The 14,725-nt window shown below is 34.4% G+C and overlaps 1 protein-coding gene across 3 annotated transcripts in view; it reads right to left on the bottom strand.

Moving 5' to 3' along the window:
- The window catches only part of dscama (Down syndrome cell adhesion molecule a), a 101,831-nt gene that overhangs the window by 36,612 nt on the left and 50,494 nt on the right, over positions 1-14,725 (bottom strand). For 2 of the 3 annotated variants that reach the window (XM_051121013.1, XM_051121014.1), the window contains exons 4-11: positions 9,404-9,550; positions 7,215-7,493; positions 6,845-7,120; positions 6,473-6,769; positions 2,410-2,685; positions 2,044-2,322; positions 1,841-1,960; positions 21-200 (exon numbers count right to left, since the gene is read on the bottom strand). In XM_051121013.1, the coding sequence (XP_050976970.1) occupies positions 21-200; positions 1,841-1,960; positions 2,044-2,322; positions 2,410-2,685; positions 6,473-6,769; positions 6,845-7,120; positions 7,215-7,493; positions 9,404-9,550 (1,854 nt within the window). Of the gene's footprint in view, positions 1-20; positions 201-1,840; positions 1,961-2,043; positions 2,323-2,409; positions 2,686-6,472; positions 6,770-6,844; positions 7,121-7,214; positions 7,494-9,403; positions 9,551-14,725 lie in introns of those variants that run through there. The other variant, XM_051121015.1, reaches the window with a different exon arrangement.

Here is a 14,725-nt window from a genome sequence, read left to right as displayed (position 1 = left end):
CGTATAGTATTGTTTCTTACTTTTCACGTTGAGGTACATGGACTTGCTGACATCGGCTCCCACGTCATTGCTGACCTTGCACAGGTAATAACCTGCGTCCTCCTCAAGAACGTGCTTGATCAGCAGTGAGCCGTTCCCGAGCAGCTGGACCCTGAAGCCCGAGTTTAGAGCGATGGGTTGAAACTGGGGCACCCCAGCACCTGGCACACACAGAGAGGAAGACGTCCTCTAGTTAAAGTGATTAAAAACTTCAGTGACATCACACTTCTCATTTTTTTTACCACTAGCAAATTGTTTTAAAATGTACAAAATGTTAAGTTTATATTCTTAAAAAAAAGCAACAGTATCATTTTTTTGTAGATTATCGGTGAAAATATCTAAATGTTCATAAAAACGAAATTGCAGAGCATATATTGAGAATATTTATTTCGGTATATATATATATTTTAATTTATATAAGTCTTTAATTTGCTTGAATTAAAAGAAGAAGAAGAGTAAAGTTTATGGTTACAAAAGAAAAAGCGATCATTTTATTTTTAGTAAAAATTTCCAAGACAAAAGTACAATTCAGAGAACAAATTTAGAATTGTTTTTAAAATCTATTTTAAAATCTAAATCTAATCTATCATTATTTATTTCTGTTCCAGTAAAAATATCCAAATGGCCAAACTAGATTTCTGATTATTATTATTATTAGTATCATTATTATTATTATTATTATTATTATTATTATTATCCCCACTGGCAAACTGTTTTAAAATCAAAGCTTTAGCTTTTTTTTTTTATTAAAAAGCTACATTTTGGTCCAGTAAAAATATCCAAATGGCCATTAAACTAAATTTCTGATTATTATTATTATTATTATCCACACTGGCAAACTGTTTTAAAATCAATGTTTTAGCTTTTTTTTAAATGAAAAAACTATCATTTTTGGTCCAGTAAAAATATCTAAATGGCCATCAAATAAAATTTCAGATTATTATTATTGCTATTATTGCTGCCCACTGGGAAACTGTTTTAAAAACTTTTTTTAAGTTTTTTTTTTTTTTTTTTTTAATGAAAAAGCTACTTTTATATTTTTGTTCCAGTAAAAATATAAAAAAAGGCCATGAAACTAAATTTCAGATTATATAGAAAAAAAAAAAAACTTAAAAAAAAGTTTTTAAAACAGTAAAATACTACTATTACTACTAAATAGGAATAATAATAATAATAATAATCCCCACTGGCAAACTGTTTTAAAATCAAATTTTTAGCTTATTCTTAAAAATGAATTTGCTGTTATTATATATTTTTGTATATCTAAATACCTATGAAAATAAATTTCTGATTATTATTATTATTATTACTACTACTACTACTACTGCATTTGATTTTTCCCCACTGCCAAATTGTTTTGGAATAAAATAAAACAAATGTGTTATATGATAAGGTTTTGTGAAAAGCTATCATTCTGTCTAAAACATTTAAATATCCATGAAACACTAACTTCAGAATTATTCTTACTATATTATTATCAGTAGTAGTAGTTGCAGTAGTAGTAATATTTTCCCCAATGGGGAATATAAAAAAAAAAAAAAAAAATAAATAAATAATAATAATAATAATAATAATAATAATAATAATTAATTTAAAAATGTTTGAAAAATAAACTTAATTCAAAGTATTTTATGTGAAAGCACATTACAGTTATTTAATTATGCATTATTATTTTACACAACTGTGTTTCTCAAATGAAATGTATCGTTTTAAGAATGTTTAAATATATTTACAAGACAAAACACCAACAAGGAAAGTGATTTTTGCATGCAATATTATAATTGCTAGTTAAGACAAGTACCTTTTGAATATTTCCACTCTATAGTCGGCCGTGGCTCTCCATCCGCAGAGCAGTTCAAGATGACAGATTTACCGTAGATCCCATCCTGATCTTGAGGCTGCACTTTGAACCTTGGTGGAACTACAAAAAACCCACAAATTGACATTCCACTCCTGTCTTTGTGAAAGTTTCTTCATTGTAGGATGCTAAACACGTAGTCTTACCTCTAACAATGAGCTGACTCTGGTATTTGACGACGGCGGCGTCGTTTTGGGCAATGCAGGTGTAGGTGCCGTTGTGCACTCGCTGGAGGTTGGAGATCCGCATGGAGCTGGTGAAGTCGATGTTGTCGATGGTCACCCCCAGACTGGCGTTAATGGGCTTTCCATCCTTCTCCCAGGTGATAGAGATGGGAAGGTCACCTGAGCGCACAACGCAGGGCACGAAGACGCGGTGGCCGATGGAATAACGTGGGAATTCGAAAGGCTGGATGAAGGGAGGCACTGACGACAACCATAGAACATTGTTAAATACTGCTTTAACATGCTATTCTAATGACATTATTTACTTCAGACGTCAAGTATGGCTACCTTTCACAGTGACGTGGACGCTCTGGTTCTTGAAGAGCTGGGGCTGAACCAGCACATGGCAGCTGTACTCTCCTTCGTCCAGTTCCTTCTGCACGTTCAGCAGTTTCAGCGTGCCGTTGTTCTCGAACGCCCGTTGACGGTCATTAAAAGGGAGAAGGTTGGAGTTCTTGAACCATTTGATGGAGTAATACGGGTAGCCAATCACATGGCAGTGAATGTACATGTCCCGCCCAGCTATTGCTGTGAGGTTTTTCATTGGTCGTATGTCAGCAGGACCTTTAGGGCACAGAAGAGAAACACTTCTCTTTAAAAGAATATTGACATTGTGATGAAAGTCCAATTTTCAAGAAATGTAGCAGAAAAATAATAAAGAAAATGCAGATTTATGGTTTATGGAGGAGGGCCTTTCTAAGATCAAAGAAACAGACAACACAAAGTAAAAGATTAGGATGGTATTTTCATACTCCGAAATAGTTTGTTTCTCCCACATTTCATCCCTTTATACACCCTTTTGTTAAACTGAATGTGCATTTCAAATCTTAATGGTAAAAAAATAATAAATAATAAATAAATAAATAATAATAATAAAAAATAAAAAAATAAAAAATCCTGTACTTGCAGTTTAAAAGTATTACAAATTTTACTTTCAAGTACATGTTAAATATTGTTTTAATAATCCTTTGTCACACTTGGTATCCTATATGCTAATTAGTATACTGACTTTTAATTTTAGACTAACATTAAGCACATGTAAAAACTTCATAATAAAGTACTTGATTACATACAATATTAGATTTAAAGTTAATATAATTTAAATGCACTAAATTTTAAATTCGTCATCATAAATTTGTTGTTAGGTAAATATTTAAATCCATGACAATTTTTGATAGAGATTACATTTAATTTAGCAATACACTTTAACCATTTCAACAGACATAACTGTAAAATTACATATAAAAATATATTTAAGTTAAACGTAAGTTACTTAAACAGCTAATTGGATTTAATATAAATTTAAACTATAATAGAAACTATACTTTTGACTTAATTGTAAAATAACATGCAATAAAGTGTCTGAAAACATTACACTCAGTTCATACTTCAGTTTATTCTTTTAAAATATCATATTTTCATAAGTACTCTTCTGCTAAAGTGTACTTCTGCAGAGGATATTGTTAAAAAGATGCTAAATTATGTGTGTGTGGTTTGCAAACTGTGATGCAATATCACGATTCGAAACTAGAAAAGTAAAATGTGAGTTGTTTGTCTGTGCAAAAGTGCTGCTAGAGCATTTTGGTGGTTGCCAGGTTGTTGCAGAATTAGTAAATCAATAATTCCAACATTATTTGATTTAAAAAAGAGAAATAAAAAGACTGTAAAATATAAATTAATGATGAGGAAGGACACAATCACAAACACACACTACAAACACACAAGAAACAGTTAGGGTTAAATGTAAAGAAATTAAAATAATTTTTAAAGGTAACCCCGGTGAATTAAAATTTGTCTGGCTTGTATGAAACAGGTAGTAGAAAACCCATGAAAGATTTACATTATTTTAAAAAATCCACATTGTTTTATACATATTTTGGACTATGGGAGGCGCCATTTCAATGACGTCAAATGGTTGAGCTACTGGTGCTACCTGTTGCTTTTTTTTTTTACCACAACTCAGAAAATAAAATACTGATACGATGCCACATTGTGCAGCTTTTGTGTGTAACTTTCAGTCGAAGGGCAACAAGAGAAGCGATGTAAGTCTTTACTGGTTTCCTAGTGATAAGAAGAGGAGAAAAGAATGGGAAGATGCCTGTTGACAAATAGAACTTCCTAAAGACCAGCGTCTTTGTTCTTTCCACTTTAGCCCTGATATCTTTGAGGCTTTTAGTAGACCACAGTTAGTGAAAGAGCTTACAAACAGCTGAAACAAGAAACGCTAGATGCCATCCTGGCAGGATGTAAACATGCCGAAGCTTGTCATGACGTCACAGACGCTGAAGGAGTTTCTCAGCGTGGATTTTACTCGCTATTTGAGGCGTTTAGACTCTTTATGGGAAAAAAACAATGGTACGGCATCTGGTTTATGCCTATGCTTATATTGCTTAAGTTAAGTTGTGGAAAAAATAGCAACAGTAATTGCCAGTAGCTACCATTTGCAACCATTTGATGCCATCGAAATGATGGCACCCCGAATAGTCCAAAATATGTATAAAACAATGTGGATTTTTTAAATAACGTAAATCTTTCATGGGTTTTCTACTACATATTTCATATTTCATCATTTACGTTATATTAAGCCAAACATGTCTTAATACCCGGGATTTCCTTTAAGAACTACAGCATTGAAATCTTAAAAACAAAGGTTCCAAAAGGGATTTTTTTGTAGCGATGTCACAGAAAAAACATTTTGGGTTCCCCAAAGAACCCTTAAATTAATGTGCTTAAAAAATTATTATGGGTACGTTTACACATACTAAAAACGGAAAACGTTTTCCTTTGCGTTTTTGAAAAGTTTTAAGTTTTTAGTTGAAAACTAGTATGAAGAATATTTAAAAAAATCTGAAGAACCGTTTTCCACTATAAAGAACCTCCTATATAGGGTTCAATGGATGTTGAAGTTTCTTCATGGAACCACTGATGCTAACAAACGAATAGGGGTGCGACAACAAATCGATTCAATTCAATTTTACGAATGCATTGTGAATCTCTCTGGAATCTCTCTGGAATTTAAAGAAGTCCACTTCCAGAACAAAAACGTACAGATAATGTACTCACCCCCTTGTCATCCAAGATGTTCATGTCTTTCTTTCTTCAGTCATAAAGAAACTATGTTTTTTGAGGAAAACATTTCAGCATTTTTCTCCATATAATGGACTGATATGGTGCCCCGAGTTTGAAATTTCAAAATTCAGTTTAAATGCAGCTTAAATGCGGCTTCAAACAATCCCAAATGTGGTAAAATGTGGTAAATGATCCCAGCCGAGGAAGAAGGGTCTTATCTAGCGAAACGATCAGTTATTTTCATTTAAAAAATACAATTTAAATACTTTTTAATCTCAAACGCTTGTCTTGTCTTGCTCTGCCTGAACTCTGTGTATTCTGGCTCAAGACAGGTACGTCGAAAAACTTGTTTCTCCCTCAATTTCAAAAATCATTTCAAAATCATCCTACATTGCTGCAGAAGTACCAACCCACTCTTTGCAAAGTGAACATGCAAAGAAGATCAAACACCCTTAACAAAAAAGTTAAAACAGTGATATAGGGCGATTATGAAGTTGAGGGAGAACATGAGATGGGAGTTTTTCGACATACCCTAACTCTCATGAACCGGGAAAAACAGATTTCAGGCACAGTAAGACAAGACAAGACGAGTTTTCCTTAAAAAACATAATTTATTTACGACTAAAGAAAGAAAGACATGAACATCTTGGATGACAAAAGGGTGAGTATATTATCTGTAAAACTTCGTTCTGGAAGTGGACTTCTCCTTTAACAGCAGATGGCGCTTTAGGCCAGTTTTTAACCGCACACTTACAGGGTCATGAAGAAGTGCGCTTGTGCGTTCACCTGTGGATAAGTGGTTAAATGTACTTTCACCTCTGCTTTTATGACGCAAAATTAATGTAAACAGCCCTCTATAAACACTCTTGTAATTTGCTTCAACCTTTTCGAACTTTATGAATGCTTATTTTAGGTTCAGGTGTGTGTAAGGAACCGGACGGAAGCAGAGTACGGCTGTTAAAAACTATGCTCAGAATCTTTTCAAGACAGAATCGTGATGCATTCGTGAAAAATGTAGAAACATTCTATGAATGGATTCATCATCGTATCCCTATAACAACCTTTATTTTTAAGATTCGTTGGAAACCCACAGAAGAAAACAAATACACACCGAGCCATATGAAAGAGCGAACGTGACCAAAAAAAGCAATAAAACAACACAAAGCTGAACAGAAATAAAAATAACAGCAGATGTTAGTCAGGCCCTCGTCTTACATATGAACTTGAGATGAGCAGAATGAAATATATGTGTGTGTTTTGGAGGAGCCGATCTGACAAGCACCTCTTACGTTTATTCGAGCCTGGTAGGAGACCGTCCCCGCCGAGTTGTTGCAGGTGCAGCGATAGACCCCACTGTCCCGGACCTGGGTGTGGGAGATGTTCAGATAGCTGACCACATTCCCCTCTGCCGTTATGCTGTGACCGATACGGTGCCGACTGTCCTTCATGATAACGTCATCGTCCAACGTCCAGGTGACAGCAGGCTGCGGAGTTCCCTTGACGTGACACGTCAGGGACACAAACTCGTTCGGGCCGACAACTTTCTCGCTGAAGGCGGACAGGATCTTAGGGGTTCCATCTGCGGACAGAAACGTCTTTGTTAAGTTTAAGAAATCAAAATGAACCCAAATTAAAAGGCCGGGATGGTGCTGACCTTCTAAAATGACTTGCACAAAATCCTGAGCAGACATTTTTGCCTTCCTGGCAAAGCACTGGTAGACTCCTCCATCACTCTTCGCCATGCCGTCCATCACAAGGTTCTCTTTATTGATCCCGTTCATTCGCACATTGGCGCCGGTGTTGATCTTGTCACCGTTGCGGTACCAGGAGAGCTCGTATTCATCTGAGCCAGTCACACTGCAGGTTAGCGACACTTGGCTACCCACGCTGCCTTTCACCTTTCGTGGACTGACCACCACTTTAAGAGGTTCTGTAACAACACACCGGCAATATTTGTGTTTACTTCATCACTAAGAGATTTTGAATTCAAGTCGATGTAATGGCATGAGAAACTAGATTTATACCTTTTACTGTGAGACGACCTATGACCTCTGCGTTCCCATAGCTGTTCCACACTTCACACACGTAGCTGCCGGTGTCACTGGGCTGGGCTCTCTCGATCAGCAGGCCCGTTACGCTCTGACGGAAACGGGAGTCTGATTCCAGCGGTCTGTTGTTTTTCAGCCAGCGGTATTTTGGTGCCGGGTGTCCGGAGGCCTTGCATGGGAGCTCCACTCTGTGGGACGCCATGACCTCCCGCTTCTCAAACCCATCGAGGATCGCAGGTGCTGAGTTTGTAGGATCTATTAACAATCAAAATATTTTAATTTAATTTAAATTAATCTAGCTGTCCATCTATCCATCTATCCATCCATCCATCAGTTCATCAATGTATCTATTTATCCATCCATCAATCATCCATCCATTTCATCAGCTTAACCATTCACCCATTCTTTCAATCAACCATCCATAAGTTCATCTATTTATCTATTTATCCATCAATCATTCATCATCTGTCCGTTCATTCTTCTTTTCAACCTATCAATCGATCCATTCATCCATCAGTTTATCTGTTTACCTATTTCTCCATCATTCCATCCATTTCATCAGTTCATCTATTTATCCATCCATCAGTCATCCATCGTGTCTCTTTATCTGTCTTTTCGATCTGTCCATCCAACCATCCACTCATAAGTTTATCTATTCACCTATTTATCCGTCCATCCAACCATCAGTTCATCTATTTATCTACTTATCCATTCATACATCAATTCATCCATCAATCATCCATCTGTCCATCCATCCATCAGCTAATCTATTTATCCATCCATCCATCATCTGTCCATTTATTTTTCTTTTCGATCTGTCTATCCATTCATCAGTTCATCTTTTTACCTATTTATCCATCCATTTATCCATCAGTTCATCTATTTATCATCCATCCATCTCTTTATTTATTTATGCATGCATCCATCCATTAATCACCCATCCATCAGTTCATCTATTTACCTATTTAACATCCATCCATCTTTCAGTACATCAGCTCATCTATTTATCCATCCTTCCTTCCATCCATCATTCATCTATTTATTTACCCATCCATCCTTAATCCATCCACCCACCATTCATCCATCTTCAGTCCATTCATCCATCCATCAGTTCATCTATTTACCTATTTAACCATTCATCCATCCATCTTTAGTACATCAGTTCATTTATCCATCCTTCCTTCCATCCACCCATCATCCATCCATCTATTTATTTTATCCATCCATCCATAATCCATCCACCCATCATTCATCCATCTTCTGTCCATTCTTCTGTCTATTCAATCTATTCATCCATCCATCCATCCATCCATACATCAGTTCATCTATTTACCTGTTTATACTTCCATCCATCATCCATTCATTCATCCATCAGTTCATCTATTCATCCATTCATCCATCAGTTCAAATATTTATTTATCCATCAATCCATCAGTCATCAGTTCATCTATTTATCTATCCACCAGTTCATCTATTTATTTATCCATCCATCCATCCATCCATCAATCATTCATCATCTGTCTGTTCATTTATCTTTTCAATCTAACCATTGATCCTTCTATCAGTTAATTTATTTATCCATCCATCAATTATCCATCGTCTGTCCGTTCATCCATCTTTTCGTTCTGTCCATCCAACCATGTATTTATCAATTTATCCATCCATTCATCATCCATCCTTCTATCAATCCATCCATCCATCCATTTATCAATCATCTGTCTGTTCATCTGTCTGTTCGATCTGTCTATCCAACCACCCATTCATCAATTCATCTATTTACCTATTTATCCATCCATCCATCAATTCACCCATCCATCCATCCATCTATCTATCCATCCATCAGTTTGTCCATTTACCTATTTATCCATCCATCCATCCATCCATCTGTTCATGTTTATTTACCCATCCCTCCATCCACCTATCATTCATCCATCTTCAGTCCATTCTTCTGTCTATTCGATCCATCCATTCATCCATCCATATCACTTTTCCATTCACATTCCCACAACATCAGTTAAAATCTCACAATACATTTGTCAAAATATGGTGAAAACTGAAAATCACAAACTTGTCTCTGGTCTCTGGTTTTCACAGAAATTTTAAAGCAACAGGAATGATGAATATCTCATCTGTCTGATTAATATTAAATCATTAAGCACTTTAACCTGGCACAAACAGTCGTGCGCTGTTGCTCTGTCTGGTCTCAGACGTGTAGCGATGTCTCGTCATGCAGCGGTAGTTGAATAATTCGTCCTCCTTCTGCACATCCAAGATGTACAGGGCCCCCGTGGACGTAATGAGAAATCGAGCCCCTAAAAACACAAAATATGATATTATTAGCGTGAAGTAAACATCTTTGTAAACATTAATTAATTGGTGAGCGTTAAACACAGTTAATCAGCAGCATCTGTATGTCATAATGAGACATTACGGGCATGGTTAACACAATCGAGTTTTTCCAATCAGCCTCAGTAGGAACTCGCTGCCGATCACGTGCGGTTTTGATTGGCTCGCCGCTCGTGTACCAGTAAGTACTGATTTCATGCTAATGGTTTGATAACACAGAATATGCAGGTCGTAAAACTTTATGAGGAATAATGTCTGCCAGGGCCGCCAAATGCTCTGCCATGCCTCTCAGAGGAGACGTCTGTGTCAGATTTGATTGAGAATGCCATTTGCTCTCCTTTCGACGCAATGACTAAAACGGAGGGGAGGAATTTGTCTCACTTCCTGTAACAAGAACATATCGCACAGGCCTCAAATAAGAAGGTAATTCCAGTATGTCATTTAATGCTAGAGAAATAATCAGTTTTCTAGAATTCCCACACTTCAATAGAGAAATGGTTTATTAGAGTGTAGAGGGTGAATTTAGACACCAAACATTAAAGGCATAGTTCACCCAAAAATGAAAATTCCCTCATGTCATTCCAAACCTGTAAGACCTTCATTCAGCACACAAATTAAGATATTTTTGATGAAATCCAAGAGCTTTCTGACTCTGCATAAACAGCAATGAACATGCGTCCGGGTACTGTCACGAACGCGCGTCAAAGACTGACATGGAAAAAAAAAAAAGTGTTGCAGTATGAAGTCCAAAACCCAACACAAAGTCTGTTATTTAGAATTTTCTATGCAAGTTTTGTGCTGTTTTTGCCATTTTCAGGTGCTGTATTTAAACAAACTCCTCCTAGAGTGTCAAATCAACACCAAATTTGGTTAGTCCAATCTAAAGCCCTTTGTGACGTTAAATTGCAAAGATCTTGAGTTTTCACTGATAGGCGTGCTGACAAACTTTGATGTTTCGCCATGAAAAAGGAAGTTGTTATAACTTAGCCGTACAAACTTCACACATTCAATAAGAGTCCTGGCCTGAACACATCTAAAGCCCAATATCCAGTTATAATCACAGCGCCACCTGTTGGCAACAGGAAATGTCATGTTTTACACTAACTGAAACACCATTATCAATCTGCACTAAGCTTCATATGTTTGATCAAACTCGTGGCTTGAAAACATCTACATGCCAATATTTAGTTATAGTCATAGCGCCACCAGCTGGCAGCAGGAAGTTTGGCACATATAAATAACTTTGACATATTCCTCCTATATTTACCACTTTAAATGCATATTGCTCACTGTTCACTGTTTTCCTTAAGCCACCGGGTGGCGGTGAGCAGTTTTAATTGTTTTTGGGTTCACATAGCTTCAGAAAACGTACAGTTGAACCACTGATGTCACATGGACTATTTTAACGATGTCCTTACTACCTTTCTGGGCATTAAACATCAGTTGTGTTGCTGTCTATGCAAGGTCAGAAAGCTCTTAATTTAAGTTCTGAAGATGAACGAAGGTCTTACAGGTTTGGAACGACATGAGGGTGACTACTTAATGACAGAATTTTCATTTTTGGGTGAACTATCCCTTTAAAAAACATTTTTTTCAAATAAAATTTAAATAGAATTTATGTAAATAAATGAAAAATGTAAATACATTTTTCACTCTCATAATGCATTTGGGTTCATTTTGACTCACAAAAATGTATAAAAATGCATAATTTTTAGTAAGGGAATTAATCTTTAAAAGTTTTTAGATCCTCAAAAACACAACATTGTTATTTTTCCTTTTTAAAGATTTTTTACAATCATGTTTTAAGAGATAACCATTTCACTTTAAACCATTTAATAAAATGTTAATCAAATTTAGTTAGTTGGACACGAGCATGTATGATCTACCAATAGGTGTCAAATTTTTTTTTTTTTTTGCTAAATTATTTATTAATTTATAACGTAAAAAAAACTTTTAAAAATATATATATTTACAGCAGCTTTTCTTCATATCTTGCACATTTTTGGGACTGAATTTTGGTGATAAACATGAATATGTACACCTATTGATGAACCATTACAGCAAGAAATGTTTTTCTTTTTTTTTTTATATGAAAGTCAAAGTAAAATTTTGTTTGTTTGTAAACCACTGAGAGCAATACTAATGTTGCTAGAAATAAATAAGTAGCTTCATATATTTGGACTGTTCTGAGGAATCAAGAGTTATAAATTCAAATGAATTACTACTGGTATTTCTCAGATTACAGGTTCTCATAAATTTCATACAATGACAGTATACTCAAAATGAAATTTCTTACAAATAAATGTCATATGATTTAATATGCTTCCTCATTCACTTTCTTTACACAGAAAAGCAAGACCAGGAACACGTTTACTACAGAAAGACCGGTTTGGAACAACATGAAAGCATGCAAATGATCATTTTCATTTTTGGGTGAACTATTCCTGTAGTACAAAACCACAAGCTATACGGATGATGCTTCCCTCTAGATTACAAATATTCAAATGCCCCTGTGAGCTGCTCCTGATGCTCTTGTTCTCCTGTGGGCTTTGTCTGGGCTGTTTTCCAACAGAAGCTCCATTTTATTACGAAATGCTTCTCTCTGTGTGTGTATTTATGTGCATGCATGTGCAGTCTCTTACTGTCTGTGCGTTAAATCAGGGACCATAAGTAAACAGTTTAGCAATGAATAAAAGAAGCTACAGCGAGCCAAAAGGCGAGATGCAGCTATTGTGAGTTCTGACCCAGTTAGAGATGACACACCGCAGATCTGAGGTCCTGCAGGCATTGCCAGTCGTGGACTTAATGTGGAGTGTGACGAGCTACAATTTACACAGCGAGTGGGTGGAGAGAGAGAGACAGAGAGAGAGAGAGAGAAAGTCGTTTTGTCTAAGCAAAGATTAATGAGCTGTCTGATTTTAAACCACTGGCATGAGGAAGTAAGGATCTAAATTTAAAATTAGTTTATTAAATTACAGTTAAATTTACCTTACTAGAGTACCTTATTATATTTAGTTTGACTATACATATATATACATACACACGCACACACACACACACACACACACATATATATATATGTGTGTGTGTTTTACAAATACCCCTTAAATAATTAAGATCATATTTTGCATACATAATCTTTTATCTGAATTGTATAATAATTTAAAAAGTATCAAATAAATATATTTTATAATTATAAACATTACAATTATGCATATTGTACACACATATATTCTTTCTAAAAAGAAATATATAAATAAGATAATTTAAACTGAAATGTAAATAAATAAACATCTATTTACATGAATAATGTTTAACATTAATAATCTGAATATGTGTAATTTTATAATTTATATTATATTATTACATATATATATATATATATATTTATATAATACTACATATATATATTACAATTATACGTATGTGTGTATACACACAACACACTTTTTTAAAATACATGTTAAAAATTATGTTCAAAATAAATAAAATAAATAAATAAAATGAAAAAATATAAAATAAATGTAATAAAAATATAAATACAGTATTTACAATGTTTTTTAAATAACTATAAATAAATAATTAAATAATTAAATGTAATTGAAATAATACGTATAGTAAATTGCAAATTATAAACATGCATTAAACACACATACATACAATTAGTATATATAGTAAATAAAATACATACACACTTTTTAAATACATATAAAAAAATACAGTATTTCATTTTTTAAATAAACATACATAAAATTAAAAATGTATATTTTATAATTAAAACAATTAATATAATAATAAATAAATGTACTTAAATTATATATACACCTTTTTAAATAAATGTAAAAAATACAGTATTTAAAATAATATTTTTAAAAATAATATGTTTTAAATAAATATAATATTATAAATATAAATAAATAAATGTAAAGCTAAATATAATCCAGAATTATATGTATAGTAATTTTCTTATTATTGTAAACATGCATTAAACACACATACAATTATATATAGTAAAATTAAACATTACAATTTATACACTATTATTAGTTAATATATATGTTTTATATAACAATTATACATACAATTATATATATACACACCATGTAAAAAATACAGTAATTCAAATAATGTTTTTTAATAAATATAATAAATATATAAATACATGATTACAAATATATATATATATATATATATATGTAGTTACAAATGATAAATTATAATTATAAATTATATATACAATATTATTTTGAGACTAAGAAACTGAAAAGACTAAAGAAAAAACAAAAAAAACACCACATCACAATCTTTTGCATTCGTTTCCTCATTTTTCGCCACTCCTTCAGTCCGAATCTAGCAAGACACATCACATTGCAGAGATATGCGAAGTACTTGTTTATCCGTTCCTTTGCATGCGAGGAGTGCTGCTATAAGACAGCTTGTCTTCGGTGACAAAAGGAAAATAACTGTGTGTGTATGTGTGCCGACTGCAGCAGACACACACACATACACACTTCTCTGTCAGAGCCCGGCTGTGCAGCTATCTCCCATTTACTCAAACATACACTTCAGCGAGAGCAAATTACATTTCTACTAACAGTCACACTTAATGTGCTGCTGTATTTGTCTTGAGAACGAGGAGAAGATGTTTCAGGTTATTTAGAGTGAGATTATTAACTCAGTAGCACCGCTATCCCGCGTCGTTTTGTATTTGAGATGGTGCAACGAAAGGCCAGGCGTCGAGGACGAATATACTTACAGAAGAGCCGATAGGGGAGCCGTGTGCCCCAGTTTCTTAATCTGATAGCTCGAGCTCTTGAGGTGCTTTAACTGTGTCGAAATGACAGGTTACTGGTTTCCTTTCTCTTCCTGTAAAGCCGATTTCTCAGTTTCTCCCTCTAGCAATCTCACTTTTTCCCCTCACCTTTAAATACAGTGGCAAAGCCAGGCCACACCGTGCTCCTCAATGACCTCTAATGTGTATCCCACAATAGTTTTAACTCTTTACTTTAAGCTCTGTAAGAGCAAGAGAAATTCTGCTATTCAGCACATTTGAGATCACGCACGTGTCACCTTTCTAATGACACACGTAAACACTGAACACAATCAACATGAATCTGTTCCCTTGGCTCTGACGACATCCT

This window comes from Labeo rohita, chromosome 10 (assembly GCF_022985175.1).
Source record: "Labeo rohita strain BAU-BD-2019 chromosome 10, IGBB_LRoh.1.0, whole genome shotgun sequence".
In the NCBI taxonomy this organism is placed as follows: domain Eukaryota; kingdom Metazoa; phylum Chordata; class Actinopteri; order Cypriniformes; family Cyprinidae; genus Labeo; species Labeo rohita.
Note: the sequence above shows the minus strand (reverse complement) of the source record. Positions and strands in the feature narration are given on the sequence as shown.